Source organism: Thermomyces lanuginosus (assembly GCF_041956635.1).
Source record: "Thermomyces lanuginosus strain ATCC 200065 unplaced genomic scaffold VTN49scaffold_3, whole genome shotgun sequence".
Lineage (NCBI taxonomy): Eukaryota > Fungi > Ascomycota > Eurotiomycetes > Eurotiales > Trichocomaceae > Thermomyces > Thermomyces lanuginosus.
Window position 1 is genome coordinate 215,202 of NW_027192337.1, and position 17,174 is coordinate 232,375.

Below are 17,174 nucleotides of genomic sequence, written 5' to 3' on the forward strand. Positions count from 1 at the left end.
ACTGCAGGGCCGCAGCCATCGACGTCAGAGGCAGGAGCGGCAGGGACGGATGGTTCCTGCCAGGGAACGGAGCCCATGCGGCCATCGCCAGGCGATTTTCCATCGTCAATCCCTCAGGCGCCAGCAGAGGACGACCATCGGGAACGGCCCGCCTCGGATTGAGTTCACTACCCTGCAATTGGCATCCGAGGTGATCTGTGGAATTCTCTTCAAAGCGGTCATGTTGCCCAACGCGGGGTCAACAGCTTATCGGGAGATGATCGACAGATCCGCTGCTGATACGAGATCAAAGGTTCGTGCTGCGTGGGACACGAGGGAAACCACACAAGGTTGCAGTGATCTGATCTAGGATACAGGCAATCCAGTAGATATGTAGATACACGGTGCTGCCAGCGTTGATAAGATGATGGCTGCTTACTTTCATAGCCTAAGATCCTAAACCAGAAAGCATTCAATGTGCACGCCATGCTCAAATAATCGTCTCAGCCTCGGCAGAGCATCGACACTATTCTGACATATAAAGGCACATTCGCCTTGATTTGGCCGGCCGCCTCAATCAGGCTTCACTCGACTCCATCGATGGTCCTTATCCCGGACTCACCGTCAGTGATCCACATGCCAGTGGAGGCCCATCTCGGGAGTCAAATCTGATTCTGAGCGCTTGTCATGTGCCTCATAACTACCTGGGACGCTAAAAACTTAACCCTACTCTTGTTCCGTGTATCAAAAGAAGATACACTCATGGGGCATATCATGTGTTGGCCGCTGGCCTGGTGTAAATCTACGTCCGGGGATAGAAACCCTCATCCACGTCGGTGCAGCGGTCAAGTCGAAACCAGCGGCAAACACTGTTGTAGCAGTCGATCGACCAAGCATATCCACATTTGCATTAGCTGGCCAGCCTGCCTATGGAAAGATGAAGAGTGCACTTGTTGTTGTGCATCTAACAATGCAACGCATCAGAAACGGGACCTTGTATCTGCCAGGGACGTACTTGTTCTCTGCGGCCAGGCATCGAATGTGTACATTGATACACGCCGGGAGTTTGCCTATCCCTTCTCTATCTTAATCGCCTCCCAGAGCTGCGCCAGGTATGCATTCTTACTTAACCCTCGGGTATTCTGCGCGTAGGCCACTTCAAGCCCACGCACGGGAATACCCGGAAGAGTGATCGTCCCGCACTCCTCATCCGTCTCCTGGAACTCAAACCCAATCCGCTCGCTGAGCTGGACGATTTCATCCAAAGAAAGCTGGACAAAAGGCCCCGACCCGTACAACAATGGGCCCAAGTTGATCCACCGCCCGCCAGGACGAAGCAATCGGTGGATAGTCTCGAGGTACGAGACAAGGTTGCGTGCCGTGTCAATGAAAAATAGGGTGACGATGATGTCGTATGTCCCTGTATTTTCGTTGAGCACGGTGGTGAAGTCGCCTTCAATCAGAAGAACAGATGTCGAATCCACCACCGCGTCCGGGAACGCGACGGACCGCTGAAGGTCCGACGTGGTCGCTTGGTGTGACCACCAGTCAATGTATGGATGAAAAGAAACGCTGTTCGGCGTCGAAAGGCTCGACAGATATCGGTATGCCAAGTTCATGAATGCAGACCACTCATTCATTGTCACCTCGTAGCCTATCTCGTTCGCAATCAGCATGCCGAATTATCGATCTAGTTGGCATCCCTACCGCCGAGTTTATCCACTTCGTGTGCAAGTCTTCCCAGGCCAGCTCCCGGAAGCAGCACCCTCAAGGGCCGCTCATGTCGCGGGGTGCGAGAGAGCAAGCCCAGAATGCATTGAAACGACTGCTGCCGTTCCTCGTATCCTTCATCCGCCCAGTCGCGGACAAAATGCTTCATGCTCTGCGCCACGCTGGTTCGATCGGCTGCGCGGTTCTGGCTTTCGCTTGCATGGATGAACTCATCCAGCTCGGATCGACTGATATTGTAGAAGCGGAGGCCATAGTCCACGATCGCTTTGGCCACCTGCCCGTTCGTCTCCAGCAGATGTTCTGCCTTGTTCAGTTTCCTCGTGTAGTGGATCGTTGAATCGACCAACTATGCTGGCCTCGTCAGCGCAATCCTAATCAATATCCCGCGGACGAATACCGATCGCTGCCGTTTGGGCACATGCCGATAGAGGTCTCGCCATCGATTGACCTCGGCCAGGCTTTTCTCCTGGTATTTGGCATAACTGTAAAGGGCGTTTAGAAGCCTATATCGAGGATGTGACGTGTCCCATTTTCCATTGGATCGGTCGAGGCGCTGTATCAGACGGGCATACTCCTCCTCATGTCGGCGAGGGAGCTGGAGCTGCACCACATCGACAGAGGGGCCGGAGTACTCAGTTGATCCATAAGTGAGTTGCTATCTAGTGAGCTTTCCTTCATATCCAGCAACGATGGACTTGCTCACCCCAAGACGAGGTAGAATTTTAATCCCCAACTCCACTGTTGTAAGGATAGCAGCCAGTAGGAGCGCCCGGTACAGCATACTGATGGTCGTCCTGGTTCTCTGTTTGTGAAAGCTCTGCAAAGCATGCGTGGTCCTGCAGCTCGGAATATTGCCTCCGGCTTCTCGAAGCCGACCCCAAGGTCCTCACGCTAAGGCCCATGATAGATCTAAATCTCCAACTCTGCACTAGAGCCACTTACTTTTGACTAGACATCGGGCGGGTGCTTATCAATCTGACAGAAGCATGCGCACGCTGATCACCTGGGGTAGTGATTCTCGATGAATATTTACTAATCTGGAAACCCTCATGAGGTTCGATTCTAGGGCTTGATTGTGGAGCTACCATTCTGGAAAACTCTCGTGTTTGACCTAGGCTTACCCCGTCTCTCAGATTCGAATTCACAATTGTTCTTGGACAGTGAGCTGCTTGGTTTTGATTTTGTTGCCCCTCACGACGAGCACCGGCAATAGAGCGTCGAACTAATTAACCGTCTGCGCTGTCCGAGTCTATCCCGGAAAACGCGTTGCCAGCGCGCAGGATGTTCCTTCAAATTCGAATCATTCGCTGATGAGGTACAGTGATATACTGTAAGAAAATTGTGTCGATGACAATATGTTGAGAATTGCCCATCAGCCCACTGATTGCTCCCATTATTTATCTGCTCAGGATCGTGGGAATTCAACAACTGTACAACATCCCAATGTTCTGTCATCTTGCATATATGTTAGAATTAATTGCAAAGGGACTATTTCGTTCTCGACCGACAACGCGAGCGGCGTTGCGTTTCTATCACCATCGTCCCAAGATATTTCTACACACTGACCACGGGTCTGACATCAGTGCAAAGTATCCGGATATTGAGCGTATCTAGCAGTCTAAATTGAACAGACCTGAGCTTTGCAGCGGTTTCATGGCAAGTGGCCTCGGTTTCCACTATCAAACGTGACATGAACACCGAACACCCTGACTCAGCCATTGCCCTGGAGACAACTCTATTTCCAACTGCGAGCGTCAGAATTTACAGAGATGATCAGCCTCAGTTTAGTCATGTCAATGCATTCTGGGGGCACTGTCGCACAGGTGCTCTTTGATATCTCGACTTCCCAGCGATACGCCCATTTTATATTTCAGCCCCCCAACGGTGGCTGATACCCTGTCTTGATCTTGCTTCTCGCCCCCAAGCCTGCAAGTACCGTCATCACGTTCCTTTGCCCCGGATTTGGTGGCCTCAGGGAATAAAGAGTCCATGCAGCCAGCTGGAATTGTATTCATTATCTCGATTTTCAAAATACCAAGACATCTGTTCTAGTTTCCATGATAGACTTCATTGCGTGGCCTTAAACAATGCGCTGCGCCCGGATTCAAGGTAGCGGAGCCAGCCACATTAACCTGATTGGACTGTATTATCCTCATACCTTCCAGCAGGCATGCTGAAGGCTGTGCGCCCCTAATACGATAAACAGGATAGCGTGGGTCTCAGCTCGCGGAGAATCCGTGGCTTCAGCGAAGACCGGACAAAGCGCCCAGCGCCCTTCATCTGGGTTTGGGCGCTGAACGACCCTTCAAGACAACAAAATCCGACATTGAAATGTGGACCCCTTCAGTATATCGGCACTGGTAAGCTGCTTTCCGTCTGGTGTGATATGGAGAGGGCAGAGCAGAGACACTCCGCGCCCTAGCGCAGGCATCTCCATTATATGGGCATCTTTGGCTACGAGTGCGGATTACAGGTAGTTTCAGAAAATCATCCAGAGGCAGTTTGAGAGATCAATGACACTTTCGGCTCACAGTCCCGCAAATGCTGTCTGCCTGAGTCCTCGTTCATTTCACACCGCTGACCACAAACAACGCACGGCTGAGGTGGATCAGCGGCATGTACAGCCCGGTGGTGTCAAGTCGCTGCCTACTGGGTAAGGGTGTTCAGTCTCGTCTTGTTAACTAGTCATGACGCTTGAGAGTGAGAGAAACGTGTCCCTGAAGCAATGCTTTCCATACGATGCTAAATCCCTCTCATACCATCACCTGTACCAGATTGCAATATTAAATAACAGCCGATTTTTTGGAGAAGGCAGACTTAGGTTTGAACACCCGCCGTCGCTTACCATACTCAACCACCCCTTTCTCGCGATGGCCACAGCCCAGCACAGATCACAACTGCTTTACATGATCTCAACAGATGAGTGATGGAATCAGCTTGCTTTTCGCGCTTATGGAACGATCGCCCGCCTCTTACGATGTCGGCTGAGGGAACTTGCGTCGTTCTTTCAAACAGGGTCACATATCATATCATAATCATGACACGCCGCAGAATTTTATATATTTCTAGAGGCCAACCAGCGGTAACTTTCCAGCGAAACCCCATCATTGCGCGTCGCAGAGTTACACAATTCACTCCTAAAAGAAGAGCCATCTGGAGGATTCTATATCTCTTAAGTCTAGTCCTCGTCGTGTTAGGGCAAGGTAGATACATCTGCTCATACACAGCATGGATTGAGACAAACGCGATTGTGCTGCAAAGCATGGGCGTGGGATACGCCGTTCATCACGTAAGACCAATCTCGAAAGCAATATCAAGATGGCTTTTTTTTTTTTTTCGATGCTTCCTCTATTTCTCCCGTGGGTTGTTCCGCGGATTGGGGATTGGAGGAGCTTCGCAGGCTCGTCTCGAATCTTGGAGTTACAAATGACGATCCTTTTCACGGCCATAGCCAGTCTGGCCGCAAATCCCTTGCGCGGCTGGGGGTGCCTCGCTACTACACCAAGCACTAGGTATATTGTCCGCGACCAATGGATTGAGTTTGGGCTCATTTTCCTTCTCGGCTTGAGGTTATTGACATCATACAGTCATCCCATTGCCCAAGCAGTGTGCAACATAAATGGGACATGCACGAGGAAGTACTTCCGGGTTGCCGTTTTGATTTTCCGTTGAACCGTTCCGGGCGTTCTTCGAGTCTGTCAGGAGCCAAATGCCCTCGAAACGAACCGCAGAGAAGCTCATCAGAAGGTGTTTGGCCACGTAGCGCCACTTGGGGCGTTTGTTAACCGTTCCGAAATGTGCCGCGTTAACATAGGATCACCCGACATTGGCTTTCCACATTGCCGGACATGCCTTTCTACCAGCGAGAGACCCTAGCATTATACATACCCCGTCACAACTCGCTGAAGAACGAGCTGAATGTGCGAGTCTCAACAGAATTATCTCTCAAACTTCCAGTGATCCTTGGAGTGGATATAATGCATACCTCGTCTGCACTAAAGGTATAATTTGAGGATACAGAGGCTGTGCTTGATTGCGTGCACACTGACAGTCGACACAAATAATTCGGATACGCACCAGCTTTTCTTCAATCGGATCACACAAATCCGGGTGATATACAATGCAGGCCGCTTTGAATGCCCTCTCGCAAGTTTGATTCAATCCCCAACTCTCATGCAGGAGAGCTGCCTTGATGAAGCCATACATATCAATTCACAGTTACACGGGCAATGATGCCTTTTTCCCGGCGAATCAAGAACGTACACACCGAAATTGTCAGGGCTGACCACCTGGACCCCGAAGGGAGAGTGCCAACCATGTCGAACCGCAAGCGCGGAGGACGCAACGACCAATCCATTGATCATCCAACCGAACTACCGCTGTTGGCTTCATTCTAAGCTCACTATAATTAGACCAGAGTTTATAACAGGCCCGATGCAGATAACTTGATATTGATCGCGATGTTTATACAGGGCGTAGTTATGACCTGAGCTTGTCGCACATATCTAACCTTTGCATACGATACGCCTTCCGCCTGTACTCTTCGGCGCCTGTTCTTTAAAGAGTAGACGGCAGATTAGCCAACTCATGACCATTGGAGTTCTAACAAGGTCACCCGTAGAGGCCATCTGTGATAAACGAATCTATTTGTCCCATTCAATCTGTATCCTTGGCTCGAGGTAGCAAACTTCAATATGCTGCCCTTGAGCCACCCCCACTGACACTGAGCTGAATGAAACAGAAAGACGTGCTGTGCTGGTGATCTACCGAGACCTGATGGTAGGCTGGTTCCAACGCAGCACTGAAATCGGATAGATACATGCTGGCCCCTCCCATGAAGCTTTCATTTGTTTCTGGTTTGTGTAATTCTAAGTGCCTGAGCTCCGCAATTCTATGAGAATTCCTTCCGCCTCTCAGGCAGATATCAACACCAATCGCGCGCACTGCGAGAAAAGAGAGGAGCAGGAAGACGTTCACCATGCGTCCCTTGTTATTCGGATTCTAGTTAGAACCTGCGCGCATCATGATTTGGTCTCGCCCTTATGCCTTTTGCACAGCCTCTGTTGACGAAAAGGTTCCATTCTTTCGTCAATCCACCGAGTCAAATTCGGGCAACCCGGAGTCCCATCGGTGACTAAATGGATTCGATTGCCCGGTTGTTGGGCAACGGCATTACAGAGCTTGGACATAGCTGGAAGCAGATCGTTTTTCATGCGCCCAGTTTGGGAAGAGACGCATGAAATGCATATGCCTATTGTCTCCGTACTGCAGGAACTTAATGCAGTCCTCATCCTATCAAGGTGGTTGATGACATGGCGAGTGATCGTTTGTGGTCCTTCCTGTATCCTGCGAACCATGCATTCTGGGAACCTGTAATGACCATCCGTATATGTGCGGTAAAACTTGGGTTGATCTTGCCAGACTAGGTACAAGGACTTGCATATATGGACTCTCCGAGGTTGTGCGAGTTCACCCCGAGTCCAAGTAGACCATGGCTTGAAGCCCGAACCTATACTTTCCGCACTCAGTAACGGAATACTAGTGTTGGGGCGGGAACGATATGACAAGGTTCACTGGTCAAACATACCTCGATCTAGGCTACGGTACCGATCAAACTTCCAGCAATCTGTTAGGAACCTCCTTCCAAAGCATACCGAGGTTAAGGACACTCGACATTCAGCCTCAACGCGCAATGGCTACCTACGCGATGGGCCCAGTGTCCGGCTGAGGGTATGCCCCTGGCTCCGGCCACAGCCTTTGAGCTCGATCCCCTCCATGCATCCAGTCCGTTCTATTGCGAGGATTTCTCGATAGCCCGAGGCTTCATTGTTGGGCCAACATAACTAGCAGCCAGAGAATGTGATTAATCCAGAGGTTCGCTCCTAGATATGGATGGGCGTCGAGACAGCGGCTTCCATTCCTTCATGCTCAACTCCTGCAGCACTAACGCCGGATGCATTGATTGATTTTTGCTTGCTGCTGGGCCATTTGTTTTTGTTCCTGGTGCAGCTTGTAGCATCTGTCATCTGTGTGACCGAGTTGGCACACGGTGGACGAACGGACAAGTCGATAGATGTCATTTCCGAATTGACTTTTCCGTTCTTTGTTGTTTGTTTATTTGCGTCGCTTTGTGATGCCTTTGTTCTTGCTCTTTCGTAGGACAGGATATTCTCTTGTCTCTGACCGGCGCTTATTGAAGGGTCGAGAGTTGACCCGGTCACAGCTCTTGGATCTACCGCCTCGACCTTCGTTCTCTGACCTTTCCATCTGCAGATAGCATTCGACATGTTTCAAGTGTGAGACAAACGAAGCGTACGACTGGAGGTCACGAGAGGGGAACTTCATGCTTTCCCGTCGGATCTCTGGGAGAACTTTTGCCCAAAGGTGGGCAATCCTCTGCTCTTGAGCGTAGGTAAAGTCAAGCCTGGCTTCCCAGCGTCCCAGGTATTTCAAGAAACTGGCAATTGATTGACCTTGTCGCTGCCGGGAGTCATTGTACTTCAGAGCGGCTTCTAACCACTGAGACTCGCGGTTCTCGATTTGATCTTTCAGCCACTGGATGAACTCACTGAACGTGTAGTTTTTTTGCGGCGGGATCATCCTCTTTATGCTGGTACCACTTTTTTTTTTTTTAGGTAATCCAGGGACAGCTTTCCAACTGCGGTGATGACCTTCCGCTTTTCCGCGTGACGACCGGAGAACCAGGAGGAGTACATTTTGAAATATGTGCCGAAGCGGAGTTCGAATTCGTGGACGCCCTCCATGCTTTTGCCCCAATATTCTGCGAAGTCGGGCGGTGGAGGGACCTCTTGGTAAGCGTCGTACCGGGAGTACTCTGTGTCGGCACGGGATCTCTTCAAGGGGCGTTGTTTTAACGAAGGCGGGGAGACAGCGCTCATGCTGGAACTTGCGGTAATCAATGATGCTTCGTTTTGGCAATTTGATGTCGCTCGGATGCGATTTGGTAAATGGCGAGCACGTTCGATGCGCTGGACGTCCTCTTTTTGACGTTGCAAATAGGCTTCCAGTTCAATCAACTGTTCCCTGGAAAGGTTGTCAATATGTTTGTTTGGCTGTCAAGCCCAACGAATCAATTCCATTGATCTGAAAACGGGCGCTATTGTCCGTCGATGGCTCGCCAGGCTCTGTTTTGTCTCGAATTTCAGGACCAGGTTCCTGACTGTCACGACTGCCACGCATTGGGAGGTTGATCGAACCTCGGGATCGAGGTAGACGTGCTCGTCGGAGAGTTGGAACGAGTCTGCGAATTGACAAAAAGTATTCTCTGTAGGATCCAAGGATTCTACTATGAATGCCCAAGTGGTGGTAGACAGCCAATCGATACAGAATGCCTACAACCGTTGTATCTGACCAAAGACCTGATATTGCGGGTTGTTGTGCAAACTCAATCCTGATTCTCCTGGAAGGGAGCAGCGTGGGTTTTATAGCCCTTGCTTAATCAACCCTTCACATGCCTCATTAACCCCTACCCCTGCGGTCTTCCTGAGGCTCTCTACTGCCTGGGCAACAGCTACCTACCTATATACATGCTATCTGATGACGCGGGTCGTGCACAAGCTGAATCTCCTCCAGATGGATTCAGGGTCCGAGCGCGTTTTCCGCTTTAGCCACCTTACATACGGAGTAGATCGCCGCTTAAGGCGTCCGTACCTTGTCAGGGCCAGGGTTTATGTATCACGTGACCCTCATCGGGTGCGGAGCATGTATTTTGGTTCTTATTCTCCCTACGTCGCTCTTTCTTCCTTATCCTTGGTGTTCTGATATAGTAGCCTGCTCTACAGAGACGGTTTACAGAGAATTATCGTGCCTAAACTTGAGGTTCCTAGCATCTATGGGGTCGGTTAGAAGCCACCTGAAATCAAGCTGTCTCTTTCCCTTGTTCGCAGTGTGGCTAGATCTTCGTGTAAAAGCCAGGAACTCCAGCCTTGTGGAGGAAGCCTGTAAGGCCGATCTTGCCGGTACGGAGTTGGGTCAGTATCGAACTCTCGGCTTTGTGGAGTCCCGCGTGTAATCGGAGGACCGATTTGTCTGGGTTCTAAGGGATAGCTTCAGAGGTTTGCTGCTCATGCCGGGGTTCCAAACCTCTTTCCATCTTGCCAGGAGTTGGCGGTTGTAGTAGCGGGTGATCATGCATGTTGGATCGAATAGCTCGACTTCTTTGAGCTCACTGTCTAGCACAGCGCCTTCCTTGATGAGGTGGTTGGCCCCATCTGAAGAGTCCACGTTGGAGAACAAGGTGCTATCTTTTTTCGGGATCGCCGAATGCTAGCTCTCCCGGGTGTAGCGGACAATGCGCAGTCGGGAGCGGAGTCTTGGGTTCTGCTCGTGGATCCTGCGCATTCCCTCCTCCTGCTTGTCTGTCGGGAAGTCGGCCACTTTGACACCATGGACCAGCACGGAGTGTTTCTTTTGGTCGCAGAGTGGCATTCTCCCCGATCGCGTCGCGCCATCTGTCGACGCAGCGCTCGATCGCGCGTTTGGAGTCGGTGGTGTCGGCTGTCAGGATAAGGTCTCCGGAAGGGCGGCGTCGGGCACTGACGATCCGGCCGGGTTGGCCAGCCGTCTTCAGGGCCTGGTTGACGTCCCTTCACGACCTCGCTGGGGGGTCGTTGTCGTTGTGCGTGGTCCGCATCGATTACCCCCGGTCGAACGTGTATTTCTCGTCGTTCTCTCACGAGAGTTTTTGTTTTTTTTTTTTTTTTTTTTTTTTAGGTTTTGCGTTTGAATGCTCGCGTATGTTAGTGGCGGTGTGTCTGGGGGTGTGGTTACGGCGTGAGAGGAGTGGCTGTTCGCTGGACTGCTGGGAGCAGTTCATCGAACAGGGCAATCTTTAGTTGGTCGAGGAGACGTAGAGATGCCCAGTGGATGCCACTATCAACCAACGGAATGAAAGAGACCAAGTTTGTCGGCATTTCTCGACAATACGCCATGTCACGTAGCCTCATTGTCTCCTCCTTGCCGGCCAGATTCTTAACCTTGACGTCCACGTCGCCGTATCCTCTGATAGGCAGGCAACAATCTCCAGCAATGACATGATCCCCCTTTGAGGCTTCTCGGAAATTACTGAATCGCCTCCGGTCGTTGAAGATATGCGTAGTGGCACCAAGGTCCAAAATGGCTGAATCCTTCAACGGGGTACTTGTTGACCGCAAAGATCGCCACCGTAGTCGTGACCATCGTCCTGGGGTCGCTTTCAAGGTCGGCTAGTCAATGCTGCCTCCCTCGCTTTCCGTTCTTCTTGCGACCCTTCAGTCGGTTGATCTCCTGCCGCAACTGCTTATTTGTCTTCAACCGCTCGTTCACAACTTGTCGAAGCTCCTCATCGAACACAAAACCATCTGGAGCCTTTTCCGGGAAGACGAAGTAATGATTCGCAAATCTGTGGCCGTCCCCATCGCAAGCAAAGCATCCCATTCGTCGCTTCTTGTTCTTAGATAGGGGCGTCGAAGAGCGCTTTCTTTTCTTTGTCTTCTCCTCCGCACTCGACTCGTCATCCGTTGCCTCAACACCATCGAATGTCAGGAATGCACCCTTCTTGACTGGCCGCGATTTGTCCGTCAGTCCGCCTTCTTTTAGTTGGAGGCGGAATGCCTTGGCGACTTTCCGGTAATCGAGCATGTTGTCTTCCATGTCTTCTTTGAATCTGGCCTTCTGAGACATGTGGCAAAATCCGTATCCCATAGCCTTGAGAGCCCTGCCGAACCCAGGGTACCAATCCGACGCTTCGACCACACGCTCGAAGCCACACTCCTTTGCCTTCGTCATCACTCGTTCCCAATTCCCAATCCATTCGAACATGTCTTTGGGCTTCTTCGTGGGACGAATGATTCGGTCGTACTCGTCTCGGATGGCTTCTTTCTCTTCGTCTTTTCGTATGCCCACCAGTTTCCTCAGGTTCCGATACCATACGTGGATACCCTTTTCTGGTTTGCATGCGCTCCGGAGCCAATGCGATGCAACAGTCTTTCGGACTCACTTCCGAAGGTCTCGGATCCTGCCTTGTTGGCGTTCATATAATTGCAAGCGCTGAGGGCATGTGGTGTAGTCACTCCTCCAGCACTTGAACCCGAAGTCGGTTAGGTCGCCAGCTGATCGGAGCAGAATTCTTCGTCCAAGCCGAGATCATCGGTGGCTTCAACCGGACGTGCCTCGTAGTCCTTATATGGGGGGTGATTCGGTTTCTTCAGGAATTTTCCGTACTCTCGACTTCTGGGATTAATGGACTCCCAGAGCTCAGAATCAGTCGATCGCTAAGGAGATGAGGGCGTCGTTCCAGTTCCTCCAGTTCTTATAGTCGTCGAGACGGATATCGGTGTTGGCTTCTCCGGACATTTTGTGCCGTGAATGTATATCGTTCGGAGTTGGCACACCCGTGTTCCGCAGGACCACGTTATCTGAGGGCCATTTTTGGCTATAGGGCCGGCCTCTCGTCGTATTGCTGGCCTCTCGTCGTATTGCTCAGGGCCTTAATGCCGCTGGCGAATTGGGTGGCCTTAGCCGACATGATCAATGCGTGTTTGTGGAAGGTGAGCTTCCGATCAAGTCATATGCCCAGGTAACGGATACCCGACGCGTGTCACCAGGTTCATCTCGTGCGTGGCGTTTCCCAGGTCCAGCTGTAGGGGCGGGTTACTGTCGTCGTTCCTCCGGGAGAAATAGGCCGCTTCAGTCTTTTGTAGGTCGAACGTTAGCCCTTCCGATTTGGCCAAGGGGGGGGGGGGGGCCGTTGAAGTCGTTTGAAGGGTTTGGACGTTCTCCTCTAGCGTCGAGCCGGTGGTCAGCAGCGCTATGTCGTCCGCGTATCCGAACCTTGTGTGCCTTCTCTCCTCCGGGCCAAGGTGGAACAGTGGTTGGAGGAAGAGCGTAAAGAGGACCGGCAAAACTGGTGACCTATGTGGCAGTCCTGCCTGGATTGGGAAGGAGTCGCCAACACTTCCACCCAGTTTGATTCTCCCCATGCGGCCAGTCATGAAGGAATGTACCATCTGATTACGTTTGGCCATACTTGTGTCTGGAGGCGCCTGGCCATTCTGTCCGGCCTGATTGCGTCGAAGGCGCCTTTGATGTCGAGGGTGAGCATGGAGGCGACTTTTTTCGGTGCCCACGCGTTCTCTGTCATGTATCGCGGCCGCAACGAGATCCGTGGCGGCGCGGTAAGGTAGGCCCCCGAAGTGTTGAGGATGCACCAGTTTCTCCTTGATGGCACACCATGCAATTCTCCTCGCTATGAGTCTCTTGTGTTCTTTGCCGAGAGTGGTCAGTAGAGCGATCAGTCTGTAGGAGCGTGCCTAGGCGGGGTCCCGGCCCTTCTTGGAGATTGCCACCAGTTTGGCCACCCTGAAGGGGGTCGGGTGCCAGCCTATCTCGTAGCTCGCTTGGTATAACTTCACAATATGTTCCCGTAATGTCGCCCACGCTTGTTTCAGCGCTTTTGCCGGAATTCCGTCTAGTCCTGGCGTTGTGCTGCCTGGGTGAAAGATGCTTTGTTGTACCTCATGTTCCGCGATGTCCGGCAGCTGGATTTTGACCACCGGCTGATCCACCGCTACTGTTTGCGCTTCCTGTTCTCCTTCAGGCTGGAAGAGAACTTGGCGCAACTGCTCGCGCTTTTCCTGTGGCGTGGTCTTGACTGTCCCCGTCGTTGGGCTCGCACAGGGTGGGGGGAATGATATGCGGCCGTGGAGTGTGCCCACTTCACCATCTGGAAAATGTCGCCGCCCTCTGATGCTTTCGCTATAATCCCCTGCCAGTAGGTCGTCTTCGCTCGTCGGGCGACGCGCCTCATGTTGGCTTTTGCGTCCGCTTGGGAGCCTATGCCCCATTGCTCTGCATCCCGTAGGGCGACTTACGGCACTCGTCATGCCACCAGGGCTGTTCCTTACCTCGGCCAGTCGTCTTTGTCGAGGTATCTAGTGCGGACTTTATAGCTTCAGTGATGCCTTGGGCGGGTTTGTTGATTGCCTCTCGATCAGGAGGTGCGCAAGTTCCACACAGTTGGTCTAGTTTGTGCTTGTAGGCTTCTAGCGTCCTAGTGAAAGTTGGTTCATCCATGGTGTCAAGCCGGTATCTCCCTATCGCTGTTGGGGCCCTCCAGCTTTGTGGGAGGATGACTGTAGTGACCAGGTTGCGATGGTCGGAGCATGGAGTGGGTGGTCTGGGATATATGGGTGTCCACCCCGCGTGTTAGGAGGGCCGGATTAGCCCATGCGAGGTCGATCGTGTTTCGTCCGCGCGTGGGGTTCCAGGTTTCAATGTTAGGGTGAGATTAGAGTCCTCGGCCCATTGGCGGGAGGCCTCAGCGTCCATGCTCTGTGAGGTGCCGGGTTGCCAGTCGCTGTGTTTAATGTTTAGGTTGCGGGTGCGTTCCTGGTGAAAGAAGTCGCAGCACTTGGTGCATTGTGCCACTCTGACCCGAGGAACCATCTTGCGGATTTTGAGGGTGTAGCCGTACATATTGATGGTTCCTCGTAGATTCTTTGCGTCCTCGGCGGCAACTGCTCCCACGAGGCGTTTTCTTGAACTTTGGCCCAGCGGCTGTATTTTGGCTTGACCCTGGTTTCGAATTCGAATTCCGTGATGGCTCCGTCAAGCGTGAGTTCTTGATGTCCCCCTCGTAGTTTCGATATGTTGTCTGAGGGAGGCCGTGTATCAGGCAGGTGACCCAGTACTCCTCCTTTTCTATCTAGACACCTGTGAGAATGTTTGCGATTTTGTCTTTCGCCCAAAAGAGTTGTTCAGAACTCTCTCCATCCCGTGTGATGAGGGCTAGACCTGTTGGGATGTGCTGCAGACCCTTGATGTGGGCGGTGAGAGGCAGATGGTTTCCGAGTCTGTTTGTGGTGCCAATTACGCTCGCGTTCCGGGCCGGGTGGTCGGCGGGGAGTCGAATGAGGATGCGTGTTGCCTTGTCACTTTAGGGGCTTTTGCCGTTGTCGCTTTTGCTTGCGGCGTGGGCGTATTCCGGGACACGACCTGCGCGAATGTGGGCGCGGTCGCGGTTTGAGGCTAGGGAGCCGGAGCTTGCGTGTCGGTGTTTCTGGGGTCCTTGTTGGCGAAGGGGTTGACCGCTGCCTGGACCTGTTTGGCGAGAGTCCGGGCGTCAGCTTGTCCTTTTCCCATTGCTGTGATGACTTCTTCAAGCTGGTCGAGGATGGTCGCCCAGTTTTAGGATGTTGTTCCTTCTCTTGGCTTCTGCCTCGTGCTTCTCGAATATCTCCCTTGCGAATTTGCCATTGGCTGGGGCCATCGGCGCTTCGGTGAAGTTCAGTTGTTTGGCGAAAGATGGAAGGGGATCGGTTGGTATGGGGGTTTGAGGCCCGGAACCTGGGACCCCTTGGGTGTGGATGGGCAGAGTCTCTTTCCGCTGCCCCTTGGTGTCTTTTCTTGCGTCGGGGTTCTCGGCGCGTCGTTTTGGGTTGTTGGGATTGGTAGTGGGTCTGCAGTTTGCTGCAGTCTCGCCATTGTTTGTGTCGGCTCTCGTTTCTCTCAGATTTCGCGGTTCTCAGTCAGGTCAGGTGTTTGAGGGGGCGGGGCCGGCGTCAAAGCGCAAACGCCGCTCCATGGCGTCTGGGGACGCGTCGGTAGTGTCTAATTTTGCTGCTGACTGGCCGAAGGTCGAGATATCCTCGCCATCGTGCGTGCTGTGCGAGTCGATGGTCAGACGCAGCGTGGAGTTTATAGTCCCTCGCTTAATCAAGCCCTTCACACGACTTCTCAACCCCTTTACCCTGAGGCTCTCAACATATCCCATCCAGACGGAGCGATATTTTCAGCTTCACTTCACCACAATGGCAAGGTGGAAGAGTCTGACCATAAGTACTACCTGAAGTTGTATTGATATTATATCATTTTAATCCTTATGATCTTGTCTCTTACTGGTAGAAATTTCGATTCCGAAAACTTTGTTGTTTTGGGCTTTAAAATTCGACAGTCGGAAAACTTGCAGGCAACCCCAAAAGTTTCTCGTATTCACCACAGCGATGGAATCTCATAATATCGAGTTCAGAATCAATGGTTTACGTAAGAATTTAAAGATCGATTATCGCTTTGGCACGAAAGATTCGCGATTGTTTTCGTGGTCCGGAGGTACGCGACCGCGTCAACGCCCAGCCAGCAAAAATTGACTGTGAACCCACCAACAGATTGCTCTCGAAGCCACAGGAAGACACATTGATCGATTGGATTCGATACCGTGATAGCCTTCACAATTCCCCTACATCGACAGCGATTAGAGCCTGTGTTGACCGGATTCTTAAAATGCTGTCTGACTCCGAAAAGCCGCCTTCCCTCACGCGTAGGATGTGGGTTCATCGGTTCCGACAGCGATTGCCAAGCGATCTGAAGCTTGTGAAGCGAAACCAGTCGAAGAGACTGTCGCCGATAGATTGAAGTTGCACGAATAGTTTGCGGAATTGAAGGAATTCATGGCCGGAATTCTCCCGAAAGGCATTGGGAGAAGGGAAAACTCAGCTTGTCGTTACTGCAAATCCGGAACCAGCTGGACAAGGCGTCGCAGTCGATGGATCGAACGAGTCGCTAACTGGTATCGAATGTGTCTGCCGATGGAACCGTCATCTCACATTATCTTTTGGTGAATATCATTTGGAAGGGTGGAATCTGGAAGTTCCGAATCGGCATACCGGATTGCGACGTCGCCGAAGGTACACTACAGGATTGCGCTTGATTGGCTTCGTCATTTTCATGAGCACACGAAAAAGAAAGCAAAGAAAAAAAAAATTCCGAGCTTTTACCCAGATTACTGCTCATAGATGGTTACAGGTCTCATTTGACAGGAGTTTCTCGAATTTTGCCAACACAGCAGCATCCCATTTGGTTTCGTCCCGAAGACAACCCATCTCTTACAACTGGATGGGCAGCGGTTCTTTGGTGCGCAAAGATTACAGACGAAACAACAATGAGAATAGTGAGTGGGTTGTGCCGTCGTTTAGTTATATAGGGCAAACTTTCTGAGGGATATCCCAATTCGTGAATTTACATTCAAACGATTCGTAATGCGTTCGCGGACCGTGGAAATTATCTCTGGGACCAAAATCTATCGATTCAATCATCCACGCAAGGACCCCAACCCCCGAGCTGCAAGTATTCGATGATCCATCCCCTTGAAACTTCTCGGTTTCTAGTACTTCACCTCTTCGGACTGTCAGGGCTCTTTGGAGGAGCATAGAGAAGTTGAAATACGAGGGCAAGAATGCGCAACAGATTGATGGGAGTTATCTACGGCGACCTACGGCGTTCCAAGAGAGTTTACGATGTTTACAGTCTGAGCCTTCGAAAGGGCAGCGAAGTTTGAACTGGATAATGCCCGCCACGTCCGCCTACGACAGCGTCCAACTGGACGTAAATCACAGAGGGTTTAAGCTCCTAGAAAGCATTGACGCCCGAAGAGGCGAATCCCTACATTGCGCAAAGGAGAGAGAATAAAA

The 17,174-nt window shown here is 51.7% G+C and overlaps 7 protein-coding genes across 7 annotated transcripts; 1 reads left to right on the plus strand and 6 right to left on the minus strand.

The window, feature by feature from the left end:
• Positions 1 to 49: 49 nt before the first annotated feature.
• Positions 50 to 368, plus strand: VTN49DRAFT_3991 (uncharacterized protein; the record flags this gene model as incomplete). The annotated part of the gene is made up of 2 exons (XM_069411887.1): positions 50 to 292; positions 357 to 368. The coding sequence occupies 2 exons, from the start codon at positions 50 to 52 to the stop codon at positions 366 to 368; spliced, it is 255 nt and encodes an 84-aa protein (XP_069272615.1).
• Positions 369 to 1,049: 681 nt separating this feature from the next.
• Positions 1,050 to 2,491, minus strand: VTN49DRAFT_3992 (uncharacterized protein; the record flags this gene model as incomplete). Its single annotated transcript, XM_069411888.1, has 4 exons — positions 1,050 to 1,633; positions 1,687 to 2,056; positions 2,108 to 2,365; positions 2,414 to 2,491. 4 exons carry the CDS (start codon positions 2,489 to 2,491, stop codon positions 1,050 to 1,052), a joined length of 1,290 nt encoding a protein of 429 aa, XP_069272616.1.
• A 5,333-nt stretch (positions 2,492 to 7,824) lies between these two features.
• Positions 7,825 to 8,609, minus strand: VTN49DRAFT_3993 (uncharacterized protein; the record flags this gene model as incomplete). Its single annotated transcript, XM_069411889.1, has 2 exons — positions 7,825 to 8,278; positions 8,359 to 8,609. 2 exons carry the CDS (start codon positions 8,607 to 8,609, stop codon positions 7,825 to 7,827), a joined length of 705 nt encoding a protein of 234 aa, XP_069272617.1.
• A 1,093-nt stretch (positions 8,610 to 9,702) lies between these two features.
• Positions 9,703 to 11,744, minus strand: VTN49DRAFT_3994 (uncharacterized protein; the record flags this gene model as incomplete). The annotated part of the gene is made up of 5 exons (XM_069411890.1): positions 9,703 to 9,974; positions 10,021 to 10,316; positions 10,501 to 10,912; positions 10,977 to 11,654; positions 11,708 to 11,744. The coding sequence occupies 5 exons, from the start codon at positions 11,742 to 11,744 to the stop codon at positions 9,703 to 9,705; spliced, it is 1,695 nt and encodes a 564-aa protein (XP_069272618.1).
• A 525-nt stretch (positions 11,745 to 12,269) lies between these two features.
• Positions 12,270 to 13,553, minus strand: VTN49DRAFT_3995 (uncharacterized protein; the record flags this gene model as incomplete). The annotated part of the gene is made up of 2 exons (XM_069411891.1): positions 12,270 to 13,019; positions 13,068 to 13,553. 2 exons carry the CDS (start codon positions 13,551 to 13,553, stop codon positions 12,270 to 12,272), a joined length of 1,236 nt encoding a protein of 411 aa, XP_069272619.1.
• Positions 13,554 to 13,914: 361 nt separating this feature from the next.
• On the minus strand, positions 13,915 to 14,184 carry VTN49DRAFT_3996 (uncharacterized protein; the record flags this gene model as incomplete). The annotated part of the gene is made up of 1 exon (XM_069411892.1): positions 13,915 to 14,184. One exon carries the CDS (start codon positions 14,182 to 14,184, stop codon positions 13,915 to 13,917), a length of 270 nt encoding a protein of 89 aa, XP_069272620.1.
• Positions 14,185 to 14,866: 682 nt separating this feature from the next.
• On the minus strand, positions 14,867 to 15,481 carry VTN49DRAFT_3997 (uncharacterized protein; the record flags this gene model as incomplete). The annotated part of the gene is made up of 2 exons (XM_069411893.1): positions 14,867 to 15,213; positions 15,283 to 15,481. 2 exons carry the CDS (start codon positions 15,479 to 15,481, stop codon positions 14,867 to 14,869), a joined length of 546 nt encoding a protein of 181 aa, XP_069272621.1.
• Positions 15,482 to 17,174: the final 1,693 nt, after the last annotated feature.